Source organism: Anolis carolinensis, chromosome 4 (genome assembly GCF_035594765.1).
Source record: "Anolis carolinensis isolate JA03-04 chromosome 4, rAnoCar3.1.pri, whole genome shotgun sequence".
NCBI lineage: Eukaryota > Metazoa > Chordata > Lepidosauria > Squamata > Dactyloidae > Anolis > Anolis carolinensis.
In genome coordinates this window covers 80,181,873-80,205,617 of record NC_085844.1, presented here as the reverse complement: position 1 = coordinate 80,205,617, position 23,745 = coordinate 80,181,873, and the positions used below count along the sequence as shown (strand labels likewise).

Below are 23,745 nucleotides of genomic sequence, written 5' to 3'. Positions count from 1 at the left end.
CGTTTGATTTATTAAAATACTCCCATCCAAACCCAAGTAACGAAGGTGGAGGCATTACTTTTCATTCAACCTTCGTATCTAAGTATCTCTAGTTATTCCAGCACACCTTTATAGTGAATTTACAATAGAGGTTGACCATAGAATTGTACTGGAAGACCTGCAAATGCCTTGATATGCATTCTCTCTAGAAATTTCTTGGTCTTCCAGCAGAAGTTGACGGTAGAGTTGTGCTGGAGAACCTAGAGATTCCTAGAGTTAACATATTAATTATATCAGTGAATAGTCTATTCCGCAAATGTAAAAATAGCCAATTGTAAGACAATACATACTCTCCCCCTTCCCCCGAAGCCATCATAGCAAGTAATCGATGAAATCTTGCAAATTGTAGCAAGTTGCTGCAGAAGATCTGCTGGAGATTTTCAAATACAGTAGAGTCTCACTTATCCAACACTCGCTTATCCAACATTCTGGATTATCCAACGCATTTTTGTAGTCAATGTTTTCAATACATCATGATATTTTGGTGCTAAATTTGTAAATACAGTAATTACTACATAGCATTACTGCGTATTGAACTACTTTTTCTGTCAAATTTGTTGTATAACATGATGTTTTGGTGCTTAATTTGTAAAATCATAACCTAATTTGATGTTTAATAGGCTTTTCCTTAGTGCCTCCTTATTATCCAACATATTCGCTTATCCAACATTCTGCCGGCCCGTTTATGTTGGATAAGTGAGACTCTACTGTAGTCCTTTCCTCTTGTCTGGAACTGTGTCTTCCAAAGCTGGAGAATTTCCATCCTTATCTCCTACATGGAGATGACCCATGGATGCCGGGACTCAAGGACAAGTCCTGAAATCTGTCAACTCTTTTGCCATGAGATGGACACTCTTATTCTTTCCAGGAGGCAAGGGTTTTGGTGGGGATTAGCGGGGCCTTTGCAATCCTAATGGTGGAAAAGCAGATAAAGGCCATTGAATGTACACACATGACATGTATCTTGGAAAGAAAATGGCCACAATTTTATTGGTTATCACTGCAGTATTTTGGTACAGCCTTTTGCATCTAAAGCTGAGTTATAGTTAAACATTTCTTTTTTGTAGTGTTTTTAAAAAAAATATTTTAGATTGTTTTTTTTATCCTGACGTGACCAAGTACTAGCCTTACTTGCAAATGCATTGTGTGAAAAAAAGAAGAAAATAGGGTGAAGTTTGCATAAATTTGTATTGATTTATAGGTGTCAGAGGAAATGTATAAATAATTACTGTAATTTAAAAAGGAATGTCGCAGCACAATAAAGTAAGGATTTCAAAGGCATTCATCTCAGAACAAATAAGGTGCAGAGCTAGCAGGGGGGCATGGATTGCATGACTTAATTTGCTCTGATGCTTGGGGGCAGTTTTTGCATGGTCTGCTGGAAACTCAAGGCAACCAAATCGGTTCCAGCTGTGATTCCTTTCAGGTCAACAGGAAGGGCCTGAGGTAGCATTTCTTGGGAGATTGTCTGTGCAAATATTTAGGGGAATTGTACTGACAGATGAAGAGATGTCAGAACTTGCAGCTGGAAACCTCAGAGTTTCCACTTCTATTTTACATGGGGCAAACTCCAGTAAAAATAATAGAATCATAAAGTTCAGGGGAACCCCAAGGACAATTTATTCTAGTGGTTCTCAACCTGTGGGTGCCCAGATGTTTTGGCCTTCATTTCCCAGAAATCCTAACAGCTGGTAAACTGACAGATTTCTGGGAGTGTAGGCCGAAACATCTGGGCACCCACAGGTTGAGAGCCACAGATCTAGTTCAATCCCACCATGAATGGAAACACAGCTAAAACACTCCTGAGAGATGATCAAGCAACTTTTGTTTGAAGACCTTAAGTGAAGAAGAGTTCACCATTCTCCAAAGTGGTCTGTTTCATTGCTGAATAGCTCGTTGTCAGGAATTTCTTCCTAATGGTTAGGTAAAGTCTTGTTTTTAGTTATTTTAATCCACTGTTTTGTGGCATAATCTCCGGAGCTAGAGAAACAAGCTTGTTCCATATTCGAATAATATCCCTCTAGATCAGTGTTTCTTAACCTGTGGGTCCCCAGATGTTTTGGCCTTCAACTCCCAGAAATTCTAAGAGCTGATAAACTGGTTGTGGTTTCTGGGAGTTGTAGGCCAAAACACCTGGGGACCCACATGTTGAGAACCTCTGCTCTAGATATTTAAAGATGTCTCCTCTCAATCTTCTTTAATACAAGATCCTTCAGCCAAACTTCCCTAAGCTATCCCTCCCAGCAATCCTTTTATCAACTTGATTGCTCTTCATTGGGCATGTTCCAGATTTTCAATAAATGTCTTGAATTGTGTTGTCCAGAACTGTACACAGTACTGTGCAGAAAATAATAATGGGAAAGAGGTCAAAGAAGAAAAGAGATAGAAACCGGTATTCGCGTATGTGTATTAATTTTATCCCACCCTCTCAGTGACATAGGACAGATTATGTGTTTCCCTTTTAAAACAACCTTTTGCCTTTGCTCCAGGCAATATAGTTTTGGGGCTCTGAAAGGACATCACACAGATAGCTATTTTATTTTTAATTGTTGTATTGTTGTATTTGTATTGGCCAGAAGTGAGGGAGATTCTTAACGAACATTTTTGCCTTAGCAGTCCAAATTCGTTGATCAACTTAGCACTCTGTGCTTCTTCACTTTACATTTCTAGTAGCCTTTGGACATTTTACCTGCCGACCAGGTAAGACTAGGAGAAAGTTGATAAAGAAAGGGTTACTCAACTGTGCCACCAGTGATAGACCCCATGTCATTGATGCGCTAAGGCAAATCCGTGTTAATGAAGTTTCTGAATAGGTTAGCCAACTTTAAAATTCCCTTTAATTTGAAGTAGATAAGACTAATATGTCTGATAGCCATATTAAAGGAGCACTATCACCCCCTCTAAAGCCATCCAAAACATGGACTTGAGTCATTACTCCATTGACATGAGAGCCACTAGCTATTACTTTGTGACAGATATTCTGTTCATATATTTGCACAGATATTCTGTTCATATGTATTTATATTTATTTAAACATTTACCTTGGCACTGGTTTTAAAAGCCCAAATTTTCTATTGTTATTGATATTTAATGTATTTATTTGCACCAAGGACAATGATTTCAACCCAGTTTCCTGGACTCCATTGATGTTAGAAAAATTGCTCAAGACATTGTGTTTGCTAGCATTTGCTTTTGAAACTCTAAAGGACTTAAGGGACAACTTCACCACAAAATCTAGACAATATCTCTCTCCCTGCTACACATAGACTGTGGCACTCCAGATGTTTTGTTTGAAATAAGCTTCATTGACCTGGAATATTAAAGTGCACAAGCACTGTCATTGAAGCATGGTTAACGCTTATGATAAGCTTTGTTTTGGAATATTGGTCTTGAATTTCAATGTATTTCACATTGCCAGCTGAGTCATGTAGAGATAATAGTTAAAGGTGAAGATATAGTATAATTTTAAACATAAATTCATCCATACATATCCATATATATTTAAATGTATGTGAGTCTTCCTATGTGTGAGATTGGATTCTTAGAGTAGCTGCATGAGGAATCAAATGTTCTCTGTTTGGGATGAGCTAAGATTAATACATATCTGAGTGATTCTCAACCTTTGGTCTCCAGATTTCAGAAGACTCAGCCAGGCTGGTCAGGGGCCAGGGACTCCAGGAGGTGAGGTCCTAAAATGTTGGGAGGGCAAATGTGAATGTTTGGTATTCAACTGTGAGTCCATGGAGATCTGAAAGGCTGGGCATTTGACATCTCTTGCTCTATTATAGAGAAAGATTTGCCAAGTGTAGTGAAAAAACATGGGTCAGCTCACAGGAGGATTTCTCTGTGTTGCTGTACTGTAAGGCTAAGCTGCTTCATAAGATAATGCAGTAGCAAGAGACAGATCATGGGACATCTTTTCTTTCCTCTCTAGAAATACAATAAGGTTTAGCTGTTTCATGATGCAATATAGGAGACAGATGCTGGGGCATTTCTTTCTTGGCCCAGGCACTCAATCGTCCACATCTGGAATTATTGCCTGAAAGACCAGAGTAAACTGCATTGAACTCAGTGGGATAGATTTGTGCCACAAAGCTATGCAAGATTAAATCTTTGTTTAAATATGTCAGTTATGTAGATCAGAGGAGTTGATAGTGTGATGTAACAACAAATATCAAATGCAATTCAAATCCGAAGCAACAGAAAAATGGTTTCTCGATCAAGGGAAGACAAGAGGATCAGTCTATTCTTCTTTAGACCCTCACCTTGAGCTTCGAGTTCTGTTCTGGGAACTGCAGTTTAAGTAGGATACCAGCAAGCAAACCATCAGATATCCAAAAATGAATAGCCAGGATGGTAAATAGTCTGGAACCCCTATTGACCTGTGACAAAAATTGAGGGAGTTGGCAATATTTAATCTAAAGAAGACAAGACTAATATATCTGTAGCCATTTGTAAATATCAGAAGTGTGAGGAAAGTGGAACATGTTCTTTTTCTGATGTTTCAGAGGAAAGCAACCAAATCTGAATTTAAATTACGTGTGAGAAGGCTCTGATTAAACAATAGGAAGAGTTTCTTGGTGGTAATTGTTGTTTGGCAGTGGAAGAGTTTACTTCGGAAGACAGTTAATTATTCTTTGTTGTAGTTTTTAAAACAGTCCTTAGATTCTCAGGATTAGCTCTGGTTTCCTGTATTGAAAAATTATTGGGTTACGCGGTTCTTTGGTTACTTCTAATTAATTCTGTTTTTTAAAAATGAGATTCAGCAATCAGTTTTTGAGGGGCTGAAAATAATTAGAGGCTTCTCACAAATTTCTGAGTTCCTAAACTGACTTGCTATATGAGTTGCTTTGACTTACAGCAATCTAAAGCAAGCATTTCACAGGGTTTTCATGGCAAGATTTGGTTAGAGGGGCTTGCTTTGTCTTAGTCTTCCTCTGAGGCCAAGAAGGTGAGCTCCCATGGCTCGGCAGCAACTCAAACTGGTCTCCAGAGTTGGAATAGAAAGCTCAAGGTGCAAGATTGCACTGTTAGTCAAGGGAGGGAAGGAAATAGCAGCATCTATGGGCATTAAAATTCATTACATTTCAAGCCTCCTCATTTCCCCTTCAGCTTCTGGCACAAAGGTCTCTGCGTGTACATATCCGTGCTGTAAAGAAGACTATGTATTTGTGTAGAAGGAAAATGACATCCAGAGAATACATTAATTATATTGTCAAAAATGCCTCACTTTATTTAAGGGCTTTGCATTACTATCCATTCAGAGGTTATAAACAGAAACAGCTCTATATTCATGGAATAGAGAGGAAATGATTTGTCCTTCCCTTCCCTGCACTCCCCCCACCAGCTCTTCTTCCTCCGCCCTTCTTTTTCGTCCCTGCTAATTTGAGGGAAATTTTTTATGTGCTGAACATAAGATTGGCAGTTGGTGCTAAGTCGAGAACCATGTAGGCAGATGCTATGAATGCCTCCACGCAGTTTCCCCTTCACTCCGCCTTAGTCCTCACTTGCAGCAATCTCTCTTTTCCAGATTGCTCTAGCTGGACCCTCCCTGTCCAAGATGGCATTTGTGATGGACAGATTCACAGCAGCAGTCTGTTCACTAGGATTATGATTGTTTGGGATGTTGCCATTTGTTCCCTCTTTTTGAGAGACAACTTTGTGATACTCCAGTCTAGACTGAATTGCATCCATTTAGTCTCGTTTCATTCAACTCCACATTAATTTAGGCATAAAAGTCCAGTGTTGACCAAACTGCTCTAAGACCACCTTGTACGTGAAACCTTATAGTTGGGTCTGGTGTGGGTTTATGATTTCTGCTTCAAAAATAGATAGTAATAAATGTACTAGTTGGTACAGGTTAAACATCCTTATTCAGAATTCCAAAAATTGAAATACAGACAGTCCCCAAGTTGCAAACATCTGACTTACAAATATCTCATAGTTAATGGGGATGAGACAACAGGAAGTGAGAGAAAGCCTTTGACCATATGTACATCCTTTACAAATATATTTATTTATTTATTTACAGTATTTATTCCGCCCTTCTCACCCCTTCACACACACACACACACACACACACACACACATATGGACCCACAGATTCTTTAACAAGCACTTTACAAGACTAAGATCGATTACTGTTGTATTTACCCGCAGCAACTGTATTTTACTGTATTTAATCAGGGGACACTGAAGTTGTGATGTTTTGTGTTGGCTGCTTATTGTTTTTGCACTTTTTGTATTTTGCATGTTGCACCTTGAGTGCTTTGTGAGCTGCCCCGAGTCCCTCTGGGAGATGGTGGCGGGATATAAATACAGGTGTTGTTGTTGTTGTTATTGTTGTTGTTGTTGTTGTATGACACAGCAATCAACATAGATATGCTGGATTTCGTATCACAAAATCACAAGTCGAACACTTCCCAAGTGTCTAGGACTGTGTGATGTATTTTCGGATGATGCGCGCAGATCCCAGCAGGGTGGCCTTTTGCAGTTGGCAGATCGTAATTTTGTCAATGTCTATTGTTTCCAAATGCCGATTGAGATCTTTTGGCATGGCACCCAGTGTGCCAATCACCACCGGGACCAACTGCACTGGTTTCTGCCAGAGTCTTTGAAGTTCAATCTTGAGGTCCTGGTAGCGGCTGAGTTTTTCCTGTTGTTTTTCGTCAATGTGACTGTCACCTGGGACGGCAACATCAATGATCCAAACCTTTTTCTTTTCCACAACTGTGATGTCTGGTGTGTTGTGTTCCAGAACTTTGTCAGTCTGGATTCCGAAGTCCCATAGTATCTTTGCGTGCTCATTTTCCAATACTTTTGCAAGTTTGTGATCCCACCAGTTCTTTACTGCTAGGAGGTGGTACTTGAGGCATAAGTTCCAATGAATCATTTGGGCCACATAGTTGTGCCTCTGTTTGTAGTCTGTCTGTACAATTTTCTTACTATTTTTATTATTATTATTATTACTTACTACTACTACTACTACTACTACTCAGAAGGGAAATTCAGTCCTGAAAGAGTTATCATGGGGAAAAGGTGTCTCCAGTGAAGCTTTATCACCAATCATTACTTCCACAACAAGCCATATTTGCTTTTTTGGTGGTTCAGTGTTCATTTCATGCACAACAATTTTTAAAATATGGTACAAAATGACCTTCAGGCTATGTGTATATTAAGTATCAATGCCCCATCTCCAATTATCTATATGCATATACTCCAAAATCTGGGGGAGGAATCCAAAATACAGAACACTTATGATCTCAAGCATTTCAGGGGATACTCAACCTGTATTGGACAAAGTTGCTTCCAAGTAATACCAAGGACAAAATTTTGTCCTACAATCATAACAGATTACTTGATGTTTTTAAGAAGTTAAGCCTTGTCTTTTCAGATTAGAAGTATGAAAAGCCTAAACATTCCATTCACATAGAATAAAATGTTATCAAATTAAAATACAATTATAATCCTGCAAAGATCCGGTCCAAAATATAAATATTTTAACACTGCTGAAACCTTGAGAAGAAAAGAGATGCTTAAATGGGGAACGAGGCAGTACAATCTTAGAAATTGTCAAAGAATACAGGAAAGAAAATTGTTGTTTCTGGATCCATCCTGTTTAGGATTTGGTTCATCCTTTTGCTCCATAGGACACTCTTGCACATGCTCTAAGGGAAACCTTTTTCCTGCAATGACTTTTAAGGGAAATGAGTCTATTATTTGCTGGCAAGCTGCTTGGATTTTGAACTGAAGCCCTGGTTTTTTGAAGTAGCAATACTTCTAAATTACAGATTATTCTTGTATAGTGTTTTGTGGAAGGGGGTCGTGTATGTATGTATTTGCATGCATGCACTCGTACATGTATCTTGAATGCAGTATGGACGGAATGAGTTCTGACAGTTCATTGCATTTCCATTAATATATGTTTCTCATCTTTTTCTACCTCCCTCCTGCTACAGCTTTGCATTCTCCAGTTTGTTGGCATTCATCTCCTTTGTTTCACATACCAGTCTTATCTTTTACCTAAGCACAGCTTCAGCAGGGAGGAAGAGAGAGAGAGCTTGCATTTGTCAAGGTTGGAGGGCAAGGTTTCTTCTCTTAGGGCCAGTTTCTCAGCTAAAAGAATGGGTGGGGGGAACTCTGGGTAAAGGTTTTATCTCTGTATCTTAGAAGCTTTGGGGAGCCTTTAGTGGAAGGGAGGGTGAATCCTGCCTTGACTATTAAGTATCCAAGGGCAATGCTGTAGTTCTTTGGGTCAGCTGTGGCTTGCAAACTGGGGTGGTAAGAACAAAGAGGGGGCATTCAGTCTGAGAAAAGCAGTCTGGTCAGATTCTGAGAGCTTCCTCTTCTTCTCGCTGACCCTTGGGCAGGATTTGTCTAAGGGAAGGAGGATTCGCCTTTGGAAGAGCTTGCCCTGATGTCACCAACCCTTGCCAGCCAGAATCAATGGGGTATTATTGTGAAGCAGAGATAGCTTCTTGTGTTTTGCTTTTTAAAAAGAGCCAGTAGAAGGCAGGGGAAGAAGAGTGAGTTTTAAAGCATGAGGAAGCAGCAGTTTCATTGTACACAAAGAGAGAGGAGTCTTTGAATCTCTTCTGGTAGGACTAGGAAGCTGGACCTGAATTCTTGCTCCCGGAATATTTCCAAAGCTTGGGAATCTTATTTTGGGGAGGACTACCACTTAGGGCCTCTGGTGGCACAGTGTGTTAAAGTGCTGAGCTGCTGAACTTGCGGACCAAAAGGTGCCAGGTTCAAATCCCGGGAGCGGAATGAGCACCCGCTGTTAGCCCCAGCTCCTGCCAGCCTAGCAGTTCGAAAACATGCCAAAGTAAGTAGATCAATAGGTACTGCTCCGGCGGTAAGGTAACGGCGCTCCATGCAGCCAGCCACATGACCTTGGAGGTGTCTACAGACAACGCCGGCTCTTCGGCTTAGAAATGGAGATCATCATCATCATCATCATCATTTAATTACTTATTAATTGCCCTCCATCCACGATGCTCTAGGCGATTTACAAGATAAAATTGTAAAGGATAAAAATACATACATACAGATATTGATAAAATTAACATAGATTAAAAGCTCTAGTAAATGAGATGAGCACCAACCCCCAGAGTCGGTCACACGTCAGGGGAAAACCTTTACCTTTTTTTACCACTTCTGACAGAATGATTCTGGATGCTTTAGTCCAAAAGAAAGAAGAAAATAAAGAAAGAGAAAACAACATTTTATAACTGACTAATTCTACCTTCATTACATCTCACAGTTGTGGAGCTTGTTTCCAAAAGGTACCAAATCAATCTGAAATTTTTTTACATGAATTTTAAAAATATGACAAAGATATGCATTCTTTTGCTATGAAATGCAATTTTCCAAGCCCTGTACTAAAGTTTTTGGGAATTATTGCACCCACTCTCTGGAATAACCTTTTGGAAATAAATGGCAATCATAACGTTGTTGAAAAAGAAAAATGTCACATCTATTTGGCAAATGTGAATCCCCATTAACATGTAGAGACCACCTTTTGAAAACCACTAGTCAATAAAAGCATGACCTTGTTAGAAGTCAACTCCTTGAACAAGTGATATTCGCAAGCATTAATGTAATGACACACAGGTAACTCAGCTGTTAAATTGAAGAACCATGTCTTTGGGCTGCCAAGGACAAAGACATGCCACTACAAAAATATATTTGGTTACCAGTTGCCCAAAACATATATACTTCCTTAAAACCTTTTAGTTTAAAATACCCACTCAGAGATTTTAAAAAACCCTAAGTCTTCTTTTGTTGAATAACATACCTTGTTTACTCACAAACATCTTGTATTAATTCACCATATAGGCACATTTCTTATTAAGGTTCAGTAATAGATAGGATGTAGTTTCTCTTTGTGTTGAGTACACAGGGTATCATTCTTAATCAATTGTCCGTCGTCTTTAAGTATAGTTGTATTCACTGAAATCCGTAAGTATACTTCTCTGTTGTCCAAACAGCAAGAAGTATCCACCTCTACTGAGGTCTGATGCAAAACTGAATAACAAAATGTCTTCTTTGAAAAATAACATATCTTGTTTACTCACAAACATCTTGTATTAATTCACCATACAGGCACATTTCTTATTCAGTTGTAGATAGAATGTAGTTATTTTCTGTATTAAGTACACAGGGTATCATTTTTAATTAATAGTCCATAGTATTTAGGTATAATGTCATACTTCTCTACTGAAATCCAAACAGCAACATGCATCCACCCCCACTAATGTCTGATGCAAACAGAATACAAAATGGAGTCCTGTGTCTGAACATGCTCAGTACAATCACATGTCTATAACTCCTCCCACACCAAAGAGGTACAGTCAAACTGGCAAAACAACATACACATAGAATACAGGTTAGAATACAGGTTAGCGAATGTATACATTAATAAATAAATAGTGAGAGGCTTGGTAGGTTGCTATTTCCAACATGAAGTGATTTGATATATTTTGAGAGTTTTGATCTGTACGTAATATTCTACTCCTAATTAAAAATGTATTAGTACCTTTTGAAAACAAACTCCATAATTAGAGTATTACCTTGAAGGATGATATAGACCCAAGAGCCTGCAAAACAACTAGTACCAGGATCCCAAGCTGCACAATGCTTTCTAGACAGGCGTCTAGCGTGGGAATGGACCTGGGGTCTGTGCAGTTTTCCTTGCCTGTGTCAAGGGTTCCTGTGTGCTGTATGCATCCAGCCAACCCATTCCTTGGTTTTTCTGTGCTGACAGTAATTATAACAGCATAGGCCTTTAGTGCCGCTGAGTGCAATCTCATTGTTGTCAAGTGGGATCAAGAATGGCGGGTTATCTTGCCAGAAGAGTTGCAATCCCAGCGTCTGTGCACAAAGAAGGGAATTGAAAAGGAGGGTTCTCTGCCTTGCTAGGAAAGGGGATATATCGGTTGTGTTTGTGTTTGCAAGGTGAGATGAAGCAAACGAAAAGCATCCTGCAGCTGCAGTCATTTTGATTGGTTCAGGCACTGGGGTCACCGAGGTCACCCAAGGCTCAGTCCCTGCTTCTGTCCTTCCCCCCTTTTCTCTCTTTCTCTCTTTCTCTCTGTATCTTTTCTTCTCCATCCTGCCCTCCCTCCCCTTTAATCCTGGTGTGTGAGAGGGTGTGTGTGAGAGAGAAGGAAGGAGTGCGTGGCAGATAGATGCTCCGCTCTGGAGAGAGTGGACGGATGGCAGATTCCACACACGCCCGGCAGCCTTGGATGCTTTCTTTTGCCTCCTCTTCTGGCCGCAGGGATGGCTCTGATCCAGATAGGAGTGAGGAGAAGCCCCTCAAAAGAGCCTTCTACATAGTGAGGATGAAGCCACTGAAGGAGCCTGTTACAAACAACAACAACAACGTGTCGTTTGTGATACACTGTCACATAGGCAAGGAGATCAAACACATATGCAGCAACTGCAGTCGCGGGGAAGAAGCCCGTGACGGTGAGTTCAATGATCTTAGGTTCTGTGTTATGGGGGAAAGAGAGAGAGAGAGAGAGAGAGAGAGAATTAATGTTTCCTTGTGGGGTTTGTATGTGTCCCATGTGTGCCTTACTCCCCATTACCAGATGCTAAAGCTGCTACTTAAGGGTTTACAAGAAAGAGGAGATGAGGAGAGAAAGTGGAGATGGGGACTAAATGACATTTGGTGCCCTATTTGGCATGCCGAGCAGAGGAAAGCATTTGCCCCCATCTTTTATTAGTCTGTGTCCGGTGATCACAGTTCATGAGTCCTCCCTCCTGTATTTTGTTTGCTTTGAGCATCATTGCAGCTCTGTTTTTTGTTTGCTTTCACTATCATTACAATGGCTTGATTAGACTTGTCCTTTTTCCAACTTTTCCCTACCTCTTGTCAACCTGCTTTGGTAAAGAGTTTGTCTGACTAAATTATTGGTATTTGGGAAACGGCTTTCTCTGGAATCAATCTCATATGATATTTCGCTGGGCTGTCACCTCCAAAGACACGCTAGACGTGTCCGCGGAGCTGCTGGCTGAAATCTTAAGGGGGTAAATGTGGTGCTTTTTGCTAGACAGTCATCAACAGCCCTTTTAAAACTGGGTGTAAAATTCAAGTAGAGGCCAATAGAAGTTCAGGGAGGTTTACACAGGTAAGCAGATGTGTGCTGTGTGTTCATAAAGAGCAAATGAGATATTCTGAATGAGTTAGGAGAGAAGAGGGAGTTCGCGTTTTGCCTGAATCAGCACCTGAAAGAGACAGAAAGCGACAAGAGACATCAAAACAAGCTGAGCCAAAACACCTAGGGAGCTGTTGCCAGATATGTCCCTTTTCCCAGTGCTTGTAAAAAGGGCAGTGCCATTATGACTCTTGTTTTACATATATTATAAAGGCACTTGCATTAGAACCAGCTTGGATGGAGACAGAAGGCAAAGTCATTTCCTGAAGGTCAGGGAAAGGTTTTTGATTGCAAATCTGGGCTGGAAAAGATTACTTTGAGAGAGGTTTGTCAGCTGAAAAGACTTGTAGCTTTTCTACCTAGTTTTGATGTTTGGGGTGGATTTTGAATGATTAAAATGTCAAGATGTTCATTCTGTTTGGAAGAGCGAAATATTTCTTATATCCTGGCAGCTCCTTTTCAGCCAAAGCAGATGCGTTGCAATGAAATAGATGTGTCTCTTATAATAAATATAGTTTCCCTACATTGTGTTGCAAGTGAAAGGAAGCTAAATTACTCAGGTTTGTGTAGGAGAAACGGGGCAGGTTTCTAATGCGTATGTGTGTGAATTTAATAGAGTTAGGCCATTGAAATACAGCCCACGGCATTGATGATCTTCCATTCAAGTCCTAACCAGGGCTGACCCTTCTTAGCTTCCAAAACCAGACATGATCTGGTGCCTTTAGAATATTAGTAGTGATCTAAAAATATTTTCAGCCACATTCGTGTATTCAAAAAGAGCACGTTATCCACGCATGAAGTTCATTGTGTTGTCAAAGGCTTTCATGGCCAGAATCACTAGGTTGCTGTGAGTTTTCTGGGCTGCATGGCCATATTCCAGAAGCATTCTTTCCTGATGTTTCATCCACATCTATGACAGGCTCTCTCAGAGGTTCTGAGGTATATTGGAAATTGGCAGATGAGGTTTATCTATCTGTGAAAGGTCCAGGGTGGGAGAAAACTCTGTCTGTTGGAGGCAAGTGTGAATGTTGTAATTAATTCACCTTGATTAGTATTGAATAGCCTTGCAGCTTCAAAGCCTGGTTGATTCCTGCCTAGGGGAAATCCTTTGTTGGGAGATGTGAGATGGCCCTGATTGTTCCCTGCCTGGAATTTCCCCATTTTCAGAGTGTTGTTTTTTATTTACTGTCCTGATTTTAGAGGGTTTTTTAAATATTGGTAGCCAGATTTTGTTCATTTTCATGGTTTCTTCCTTTCTGTTGAATTGTCCACATGCTTGTGGATTTCAATGGCTTCTCTGTGTCGTCTGGCATGGTGGTTGTTAGAGTGGTCCAGCATTTCTGTGTTCTCAAATGATATACTGTGTCCAGGGTGGTTCATCAAGTGCTCTGCTATGGCTAACTTCTCTAGTTGAATTAATCTGCAGTGCCTTTCATGTTCCTTGATTCGTGCTTGGGCTGCGTTTGGTGATCCTTATGTAAACTTGTCCACAGCTGAAACGTCAGGAGAGAATGCTTCTAGTACATGGCCATACAGCCCAGAAAACTCACAGCAACCCATGAAGTTCATTGTTTTGCTACTGTTCCCTCACCTCATCCCTGCTGGATTTATGATTATTAACAGTAAGAGCAAAGACCACAAGAAATTAAATGCAGAGATTTTCAGAGAAGGAGCAGCAAATGCCTTAATTTTAGCAAATTATGCCACTTATTTAAAATAAACACTGCCTCTTTTAATTTCATGCATCCCTACCCTGTTTCCCCTAAAATAAGACATCCCCAAAAAATAAGACCTAGTAGAGGTTTTGCTGAATTGCTAAATATAAGGCCTCCCCCGAAAGTAAGACCTAGCCAAGTTTTTGTTTGGAAGGATGCCCGGCGCTCACCAAACAAAACACCATAGCATGCAGGATTGGTAAATGTACATACCAGTTGTATATGGAAATAATGGTAGTAACAAGAAATTCTTGACAGAAGTCATAGTTTGTCTGGTTTGGTTATGTTGGTTTGTGATGACAACTACTGTACAGTATAGAATAAATGTTCATTTTTTTGTTCAACAATAAATGTGAATTCTTCTTCATGGAAAAATAAGACATCCCCTGAAAATAAGACCTAGCGCATCTTTGGGAGTAAAAAATAATATAAGACACTGTCTTATTTTCGGGGAAACACGGTAAATGCAACATGCTAGCCCTGTTTATCAGTGTCCCTGGTCTCAATTTTCTCAATGCTGGCATAAGAGAGAAATATCAAAGATATGTATCTAAAGCAATCATATCTTTAACCCTAGTCTGTGATCCCAAAATATTCTCCAGCCAGGCTTCAAAATCTCACCTCTTGATGTGTCAGTAGAATGTTTAATTGGCAACAGAGTTGTAGTCTATTTTGGTAGCACATTTCAATTTTTTAAAATTGGCAACCTCGGAAACATAGAAGCATGTGACAGAAACAGGGCTTTCCAGATGAAAATCTTTGGAGTGATTTGCAATTTTTAGAGCATCATGTTATGTCTTTAGAATAAAAATATTTTATATCAGTTATATAATTTTGAAATGTGTTGTTGGCAGTGGAAAATATTTTTTTATCTGCTTGACCTCCTCCACACAGGCCACACGTGTCAGGAATTTGTGCTGTTTGTTGCTGTAATTAAGAAAAAAAAATAGCTTTTACTCAATTATTTACTGGCAATTTCCAGTACCAGCTATAACAATTTAATCTCAACCCAAGTGGATTTCTTTCTAATTCTAAGATATATTATTGTTATTGTTATTATTTTATTTTATGACACAGCAAACAAGATAGACATGCTGGATTTCACATCACAAAATCACAAGTCGAACACTTCCCAAATGTCTAGGACTGTGTGATGTATTTTCGGATGATGCGTGCAGATCCCAGTAGGGTGGCCTTTTGCAGTTGGCAGATCGTAATTTTGTCAATGTCTATTGTTTCCAAATGCCGGCTGAGATCTTTTGGCACAGCACCCAGTGTGCACATCACCACCGGGACCACCTGCACTGGTTTCTGCCAGAGTCTTTGAAGTTCAATCTTGAGGTCCTGATAGCGGCTGAGTTTTTCCTGTTGTTTTTCGTCAATGCGACTGTCCCCTGGGATGGCAACATCAATGATCCAAACCTTTTTCTTTTCCACAACTGTGATGTCTGGTGTGTTGTGTTCCAGACCTTTGTCAGTCTGGATTCGGAAGTCCCACAGTGTCTTTGCATGCTCATTTTCCAATACTTTTGCAGGTTTGTGATCCCACCAGTTCTTTACTGCAGGGAGGTGGTACTTGAGGCATAAGTTCCAATGAATCATTTGCGCCACATAGTTGTGCCTCTGTTTGTAGTCTGTCTGTGCAGTTTTCTTAACAGCAGCTGAGGATATGATCAATGGTTTCGTCGGCTTCCTTGCGCAGTCTGCATTTTGGGTCATCCGCTATTATTATTATTATTATTATTATTATTATTATTATTATTATTATTAATTCATTTCTATCCCTCTTTTCTCCTGTGAGTGGGATTCAAAGCGGCATACAACATATAAAATCCACACAGATACATCAGATAGCAATACATAATCAATTAAAACATCATATCCCAATATAAAAAACTCAATTAACATATCAAAACAATTTTAAAAACTTACAGCAAGCACCATTTAAAGCACCATTAGAACAAAAGGTATACTTAACTCCTTTTTCGTTTCCTTTTTATTTTGTTTATTTGTTTGTTTCAATTACAGTGTATGGATGGAATGGTACTTAAGTGCTATTGCACTCTAACTCTCTCTATATATATATTTAAAAATAAAGATTAGACAAATTGCCCTTCATGCAATAGGACCACTTTAACAAGCTATGCCCCATTTTTTAGAAAAGGTAGTTGGAATAGCCCTGCTGGAAGTCCAAGAAGTCACTACAAACAGCTCCCCTAAAGAAAATAATAAATTTGGAGGCAACAGCAACTGGTACAACTCAAGGAGCTAAAGGAGCTCTTTGCAAGAACTAGTCCAATCTGTAAGAAGCCATAATTACTGAAGAATGTGCCCTATAAGAGCTCCTTCGAAGCAAATTGGGACTATGCATCTGTGCTCAGATCCCTTCATCTCAGTTTTAAAGATATTTTCATTGGATTGTGCCTTGCCTTCTGACTTTCAGGACTGCATCCTTTTTGGGTCACTGAGGATTTACAAAGTCTGGAAAGGGTCTTAGCATACATGTATTCTAAATCCCATGTAACACAGAACATTTTCTTTTCTTTTTCTGTGATATCACAGCTGTAGAACAGGAATAGTTTTTATAAATGCAGGGATGTGCATGTTCTACTGACAGGCAAAGAAAGCAGGAAGATGACCTTGACTGAAAGGAAGGTTCTGTGCTTTTCTCTGTTTCTGTTCCTGGGCTAAAGAATTAGTACCTACTATCACCACCTCGGTGCCCCGGTGGCGAAGTGTGTTAAAGCACTGAGCTGCTGAACCGAAAGGTCCCAGGTTCAAATCCCGCGAGCGGAGTGAGTGCCCACTGTTAGCTCCAGCTCCTGCCAACCTAGCAGTTCGAAAACATGCCAATGTGAATAGATCTGGCGGGAAGGTAACAGCACTCCATGCAAGTCATGCCAGCCACATAACCTTGGAGATGTCTATGGACAACGCCGGCTCTTCGGCTTAGAAATTGAGATGAGCAACAACCCCCAGAGTCTGGACTTAACGTCAGGGGAAACCTTTACCTTTACCTTTACCTATCACCACCTCATCACATTGGAGCAAATTACTACTTTGCAGTATTTTGTAGACACCATCCGAGCACCATCACATGACATTTGGTAGACCCTGCCCCATTGACCCTTCAGGTACAGAGGAAGCGTTGCCAGACCCTTCCTCAACAACTACAGAGAGGTAAATGTTTTGCAGATAGCGCCAATGGAGCCACCCACATTTTGGGGGCCATTTCCCCATTTCCTCCAATATCTGTCCTCCAGATTGCACCACTACTTTATGACCCTGTTCTTTGTGGTTTTTACTCTTATTTCTTTTCTCACCCCGAGTTTTAACTTAGTGTTCATGTGGCCCGACCTTATTTTATTGTTTTTCTGATTTTGCGTAATGTAATGTATATTATCTTTTATTGTATTGTTCAATGTGTTATGACTTGTTGTTCTATTTATATTCTGCTATATTGTATTGTTCTGGGCATGGCCACATGTAAGCTGCCCCGAGTCCCCGCTGGGGAGATGGTGGCGGGGTATAAATAAAGTTATTATTATTATTATTATTATTATTATTATTATTATTATTATTATCATTATTATCTAATGGGGGAAAGAGCAATGTGGCAACACACTTTGCTGCCCTTTCCCCCATCTGAACATGACAGTGCATCAACACGTCTTGTCTCATGTCTCTCCTTGTGATGGGGGATGGAGGGAGGGCTCACAGGGCACCATGAACTGCCCTGTGCGCCTGCTATTTCGCTGGTGACTGCCGACAAAATGAAGCAACTTTGAGGTAAATGTGAAGAGGTCCTGTACATGTATTGTAAGACAATTTATCTCAAAACGAGTTCTGGCACAGGAGGCAATGAGACAGAAAATCCAGTCTCGTGAGAGTACAAAAGCAAAGTTTATTTTCACATAGCTATGAGAAGGCGGGACAGCCGTGCACCCCAAAAAGTTTGTACAGTAGAGTCTCACTTATCCAAGCTAAACAGGCCGGCAGAAGCTTGGATAAGCGAATATCTTGGATAATAAGGAGGGATTAAAGAAAAGCCTATTAAACATCAAATTAGGTTATGATTTTACAAATTAAGCACCAAAACTTCATGTTATACAACAAATTTGACAGAAAAAGTAGTTCAATACGCAGTAATGTTATGTTGTAATTACTGTATTTACAAATTTAGCACCAAAATATCACGATATATTGAAAACATTGACTACAAAAATGGCTTGGATTATCCAGAGGCTTGGATAAGTGAGACTCTACTGTACTTGCAAATGGCTGCTGCGAAGTGTGGCGTTGCAAACAAAGAATATATATCTTGGCTTATCTAAACTTGACCAATTACTGAGGGTCTTCTTCACCTCCACACCTCTTTGGCACAAACAGTGTCTATGATCTCACTTGTTGATCTCAAGCTAGCATTTGGCCTTGGAACTTTCTGGAAAAAGGTACCAGCTCAAGAGAAAGGGAGGGGCACAGGTCCTTTGTTACTTTGGCTCATACAAAGAGCTTCATTGTCTATATGAAGCTAATATGATATAGGCAGAGGCAAAGCTATATATGCAAAAGTCTACTAATTTCTGGCCCATGGTCTCTTGGGCCAGTATTGGTTATGAGGCAGCCACTTCCTGCTTCTCTTGACCTGGTAATTTTCTTCTTGTGTGCCAATTTATCCTCTGCCAAAAAGACCTTTGTCATAATGTTGAGGTACAGTGTTTCAAAAAATGTGTCTTTCTTGGTCTAAATTTTCCAGCTCTTCTACATTCTAGACATTCAGAATGAACAGTATAACTCTTAGCATACCAAGAAAGGGGTATATAAGAGATATTGTTGTTGTGGTTCAGCCAGAGGTTGAAGACGAGGGGATTGTTCTCTCAGAGGTTACAAGGACTGAAGGGTTTTCCAGTGAGGAAAATGAGAGGATTTTAGATCATGATTCTGCCTGGAAGAATGGTTCTGTGTCTGGTGAGCAAGAAACGGCTTCAGAGCTGGGCAGATAGATTGATGCTGTGGCATCAGATGATTGGGAGAACTTTTGTTCTAGTGATTCCTTGGCAATGGATGATAAGAAGCTTGGGAGAGATCTTTCCCCTGGGAACACACCTGAGGTTAGTAGGAGTTTGAGGCTCGTTCTCCAGGAAGAGGGAGTCAGATTAAGGAGGTCCCAGAGACTCCATGAGAAACAACAGAGTGAGAAATCCTTGAAGTAACAAAGCAGGTGTCAAAGGTGTGACTTGGTGGCTTTGTGGTCTTTAAATTAAAGGATTGTTTATTTAAGGGTCAGAGCAGGCAATGCTATGTTACCGTGTACATCTTGGTCTTGTTTCACGTTCAAGTTTAGGTCTATGTTCTTTGGGAAAGTTTTATACTCATGTTCATGGATGCATGTTTTGGAAGAAGTTCCAGTGTTCCTGGTTATGGATTGATGCTTATGTTTTGACTCCTGTTTTTTTACATGTACCTTGTCACTTTTGAAACGGAACTCTGATGTATGCATTATTACCTTTTAATAGCCCTTTTTCCTATTATTTTTGGGACCCTTCTTTTGCCTTTTTGCTTTTTAGTTCTGAGGGTTTTTTTAATAAACTGTTTAGTTAGTAATACTGGACTCTTGTGTGATGTAAAGGCGAATCCTGCCCATAGTGCAACAATCGTGAAGATATTATGGACAAGTGCTTTATGTGCATACATTATATTCCATGGCTGAGAAACCGGTGCTGTGCGCCTATGCATAGGAGGGAAGGGGGAGAAGTGTGAAAGTGTGTGTGTTTGAGAGAAAGGAGCACAGATGGCTCCACCCAGCAATTGAATGCTTGTTTTGGGAGGTTAGCCATAAAAGAATGCATCCTTTGAGCAAGAAAAAGCTCTCCCTGCCGCCCAGTGCATTAAAACAAGGATGTTGCTGCAGGCTCCAGTGCTTATGTAAGCAAACATCTTCTAACCATTTCAAAATCATCTTTTCCTCTTAACCAAACATGCCCAGAGAAAACATATCTTCATTTATTGCTATCAGTGCTGTTAGTGTCTTGACTAGGTTGTGATTTCAGTTACCAAGCATTCAGTATTCAGCTTTTCCATCCATTTTCTTTATGATGGTAAGAATGTTTATTCTCTGTGTGCATGTGTGTCCTCTGTTTACTTACAGTGGTCTCATGAATTTCATAGTATTTTCTTAGGCAGAGGATAAATAAAAGGTAAAGGTTTCCCTGACGTTAAGTCCAGTCATGTCTGACTCTGGGGGTTGATGCTCATCTCCATTTCTAAGCCGAAGAGCCAGCGTTGTCCGTAGACACCTCCAAGGTCATGTGGCCGGCATGACTGCATGGAGCGCCGTTACCTTCCCTCCGAGTGGTACCTATTGATCTGCTCACATTGGCATGTTTTCGAACTGCTAGGTTGGCAGGTGCTGGAGCTAACAGCGGCTGCTCACGCTGCTCCCGGGGTTTGAACCTGGGACCTTTCGGTCTCCAGCTCAGTGCTTTAACGCACTTCGCCACCGGGCTCCACAGAGGATACATAGAGGTGGTTTAACCAGGGCTCCTTCCGTTGAAATGCAGCCTGCAGCACCTGGCATTCATTGGCAGTCTTCCATCCAAGCACCTGCTTAGCTTCCAAAATCAGACAAGATCTGTTGCCTTTGAGGTATTAGTGACACATCCCCAAATGTGTGGCCTTGGAGCTCCATTTATTCACAGAGTTAATGAAAGGGTGATCACTTGACCCAATGAGGTAACTATTTGTAGAATTGTTATTGACGTTCAAATAATTTCTGATTTATGGCAACAAGGGGAATAAAGCAAACCTGTCATGGGGTTGAGAATATGTGACTCACCCAGGGTCACCCAGTGGGTTTCTATGGCTGAGCAGGGAACAAAACCTTGGGCTCCAGAATCATAGTCCAACACAGGGGTCCTCAAACTTTTAAAGCAGAGGGCCGGTCCACAATCCTTTAGACTGTGGAGGGGCCGAATTATCATTTGAAAAAAAAACCGAACAAATTCCTATGCACACTGCACATGTCTTATTTGTAGTGCAAAACAACAACAGTAATGAAAGAACAATACAATACAGTAGAGTCTCACTTATCCAAGCCTCACTTATCCAAGCTTCTGGATAATCCAAGCCATTTTTGTAGTCAATATTTTCAATATATCATGATATTTTGGTGCTAAATTAGTAAATACAGTAATTACAACATAACATTACTACATACTGAACTACTTTTTCTGTCAAATTTGTCATATAACATGATGTTTTGGTGCTTAATTTGTAAAATCATAACCTAATTTGATGTTTAATAGGCTTTTCCTTGATCCCTCCTTATTATCCAAGATATTCGCTTATCCAAGCTTCTGCCGGCCCGTTTAGCTTGGATAAGTGAGACTCTACTGTATTTAAAAATGAAAACAATTTTAACCAACATAAACCTATCAGGATTTCAATGGGAAATGTGGGCCTACTTCTGGCAAATGAGATAGTCAAGTTAATTAGGATTGTTGTTGTTGTGTGCCTTCAAGTCATTTCAGACTTTGGGCGAGCCTAAGTCTAAAATTATTTATTTATTCATTTACTACATTTATATCCTGCCCTTCTCACCCCGAAGGGGACTCAGAGCAGCTGTACATACAATATATTATATTATTAGCATAGTAGAATATTAGCATTATATATTACTTTATTGAACTATACCACTATACTGTAATATTATATGTTATATAGAATTAATATTAGTATATGGTATTGTTATTAGTATTATATTGTATAACATTATATTATTATCAATATTATATGTATATACACAATATTATATGTATATACAATATATTATATTATTTAAAATGATATAAAATATTATATTATAAAACTGAGTGTGGGGGCCAGGTAAATGGCCTCGGAGGGCCGCATCCGGCCCCCGGGCCATAGTTTGGGGACCCCTGGTCCAACACTCAAACTACTATACCATGCTGGCTCTCATATTGTATAAAGTGGATGAAAATCAGAATAAATCAGGAGTCTTGAATTCTTGTTTATTTTATTTTGATGCCCATATTTGATAATCCTCTTTTCTGTTAGTTATTTCTAATAATTTCCTCCCATGTCATGTGGGTGTTGTTGTTTTCTTACACAGAAAACGTGAAACTGTAAGTCTCGACCCTTTGTGTTTGGACAACATTTAAGCTGTCTGGATCTGATATGATCCATAGTCCACAGATCTGAAAGTCACCAGTTGATAGAAATCATTAGATATGGGAATTCTACTTGCAAAAGGAGAGCCAGTATAGTATAGCGGTTTAAACATTGGACTGTGACACTGAAGGCCAGGGTTTGAATCTCCGTTTAGCCTTGAAAACCCATTAGTTGACCCTGAGCAAGGCACATTCTTTCAAACTCACAGGGAGACAAAGGCAAATCTTGCCAAGAAACCCCCATATTAGGTTTGTCGGTTGAAAAACAACTTAAAGGCACAAAGCCTCAGCAATTTGTTATGCAGTTATTATTTACTAGGAATCTACATGCTCATTTTAAAGTTTTTTTTTCATTGTAAGTGTTTCCTCTCCCTGCCAGGACTGTAGAACTTGTGAGACAGCTAAAAGACTGGGCCTGTCGTTCTCTTCGTGTCTGAAAACAAACTAGGAAAAGCATGTTAGTTATATAAATTATAAATAAGTAGTTGGCAAGATAGTTATAAGACAAAGATGCAAATGCCAACGCTAGCCCAGGAAATTTTGCTGCCTGAAGCAGAGTCACCTCAATCCAAAGCCGCCCACATTCTTTTGGCACAAAAATGCACATAAGTCTTTCCCTGCCAATGAAAAACAACAATAAAACTACTGATAATAACTTAAATAACCAACAATTTGTTCTCTTTTTATGACATCCCAAATCCGCTGCCTGAGGCAGCTGCTCTATCATTGCAATTTCCACCTGGAGACCCCGGTAGGGCCATGGGTTTAACACTGTATCCTGCTTGTTGATTTTAATGATTGTTTTTATTGATGTTGGTGTTTTTTACTGGGATAATTGTTTTATTGCTTTGTTACTGTTATTTGTTTGTTTTATCGGGCCAGGCCCCATGTAAGCCTCCCCGAGTCCCTTCGGGGAGATGGGGCGGGGTATAAAAATAAAGTTGTTATTATTATTATTATTATTATTATTATTATTATTATTATTATTATTATTATTATGGGTTAAACCCTTGTGCTGGCAGGACTACTGACTTGAAGGTTGGGTTGCTGACCTGAAGGTTGCCGGTTTGAATCTGGAGAGAGCACAAATGAGCTCCCGCTGTCAACTCCAGCTCCCCATGTGGGACATGAGAGAAGCCTCCCACAAGGATGGTAAAAACATCAAAAACATCCAGGCATCCCCTGGGTAATGTCCTTGCAGATGGCCAATTCTCTCACACCAGAAGTGACTTTCAGTTTCTCAAGTTGCTCCTGACACACACAAAAGCGAACCCAGAGACTTTAGTTTCAACTGCTCAAAAAATAGTGTGGGGGGAGATTCCTGCTTTGCAGTTAAATGAAACCTTTACTATTAAATAAAATAAGGTGATTGTTTTACTACCTACCAAGTAATTATGGAATCTGATTGCTATCATCCATGCAGGCTGCACGCCCCATCGTTTCTCTTGGCCACTGTGTTTTTTCCTTACTAATTCACATCTGTTTCAGGTGCTTTAACAGTGCTGCCTGACCAGCTCGAAAAATGAAGATAACACAGGCATCCACTAGCTGTAGCAGCCTTTGTGATTATACATTCAGAACATCCATAATCCAATTTTACGCATGTCCTAGACAACGGGAGGAAAAAACAACAGC

General features: G+C 39.9%; 1 protein-coding gene across 6 annotated transcripts in view; it reads left to right on the top strand.

Annotated features, from left to right (window-relative positions):
• phactr1 (phosphatase and actin regulator 1) overlaps positions 1-23,745 on the top strand; it is a 352,956-nt gene that overhangs the window by 182,372 nt on the left and 146,839 nt on the right. Inside the window, exon 1 of one of the 6 annotated variants that reach the window (XM_008108836.3) lies at positions 595-11,514. The exons of 4 other annotated variants lie outside the window; for them this stretch is intronic. In XM_008108836.3, the coding sequence (XP_008107043.1) occupies positions 11,232-11,514 (283 nt within the window). In that variant the 5' untranslated portion in view covers positions 595-11,231. Of the gene's footprint in view, positions 1-594; positions 11,515-23,745 lie in introns of those variants that run through there. One more of the 6 variants, XM_008108840.3, reaches the window with a different exon arrangement.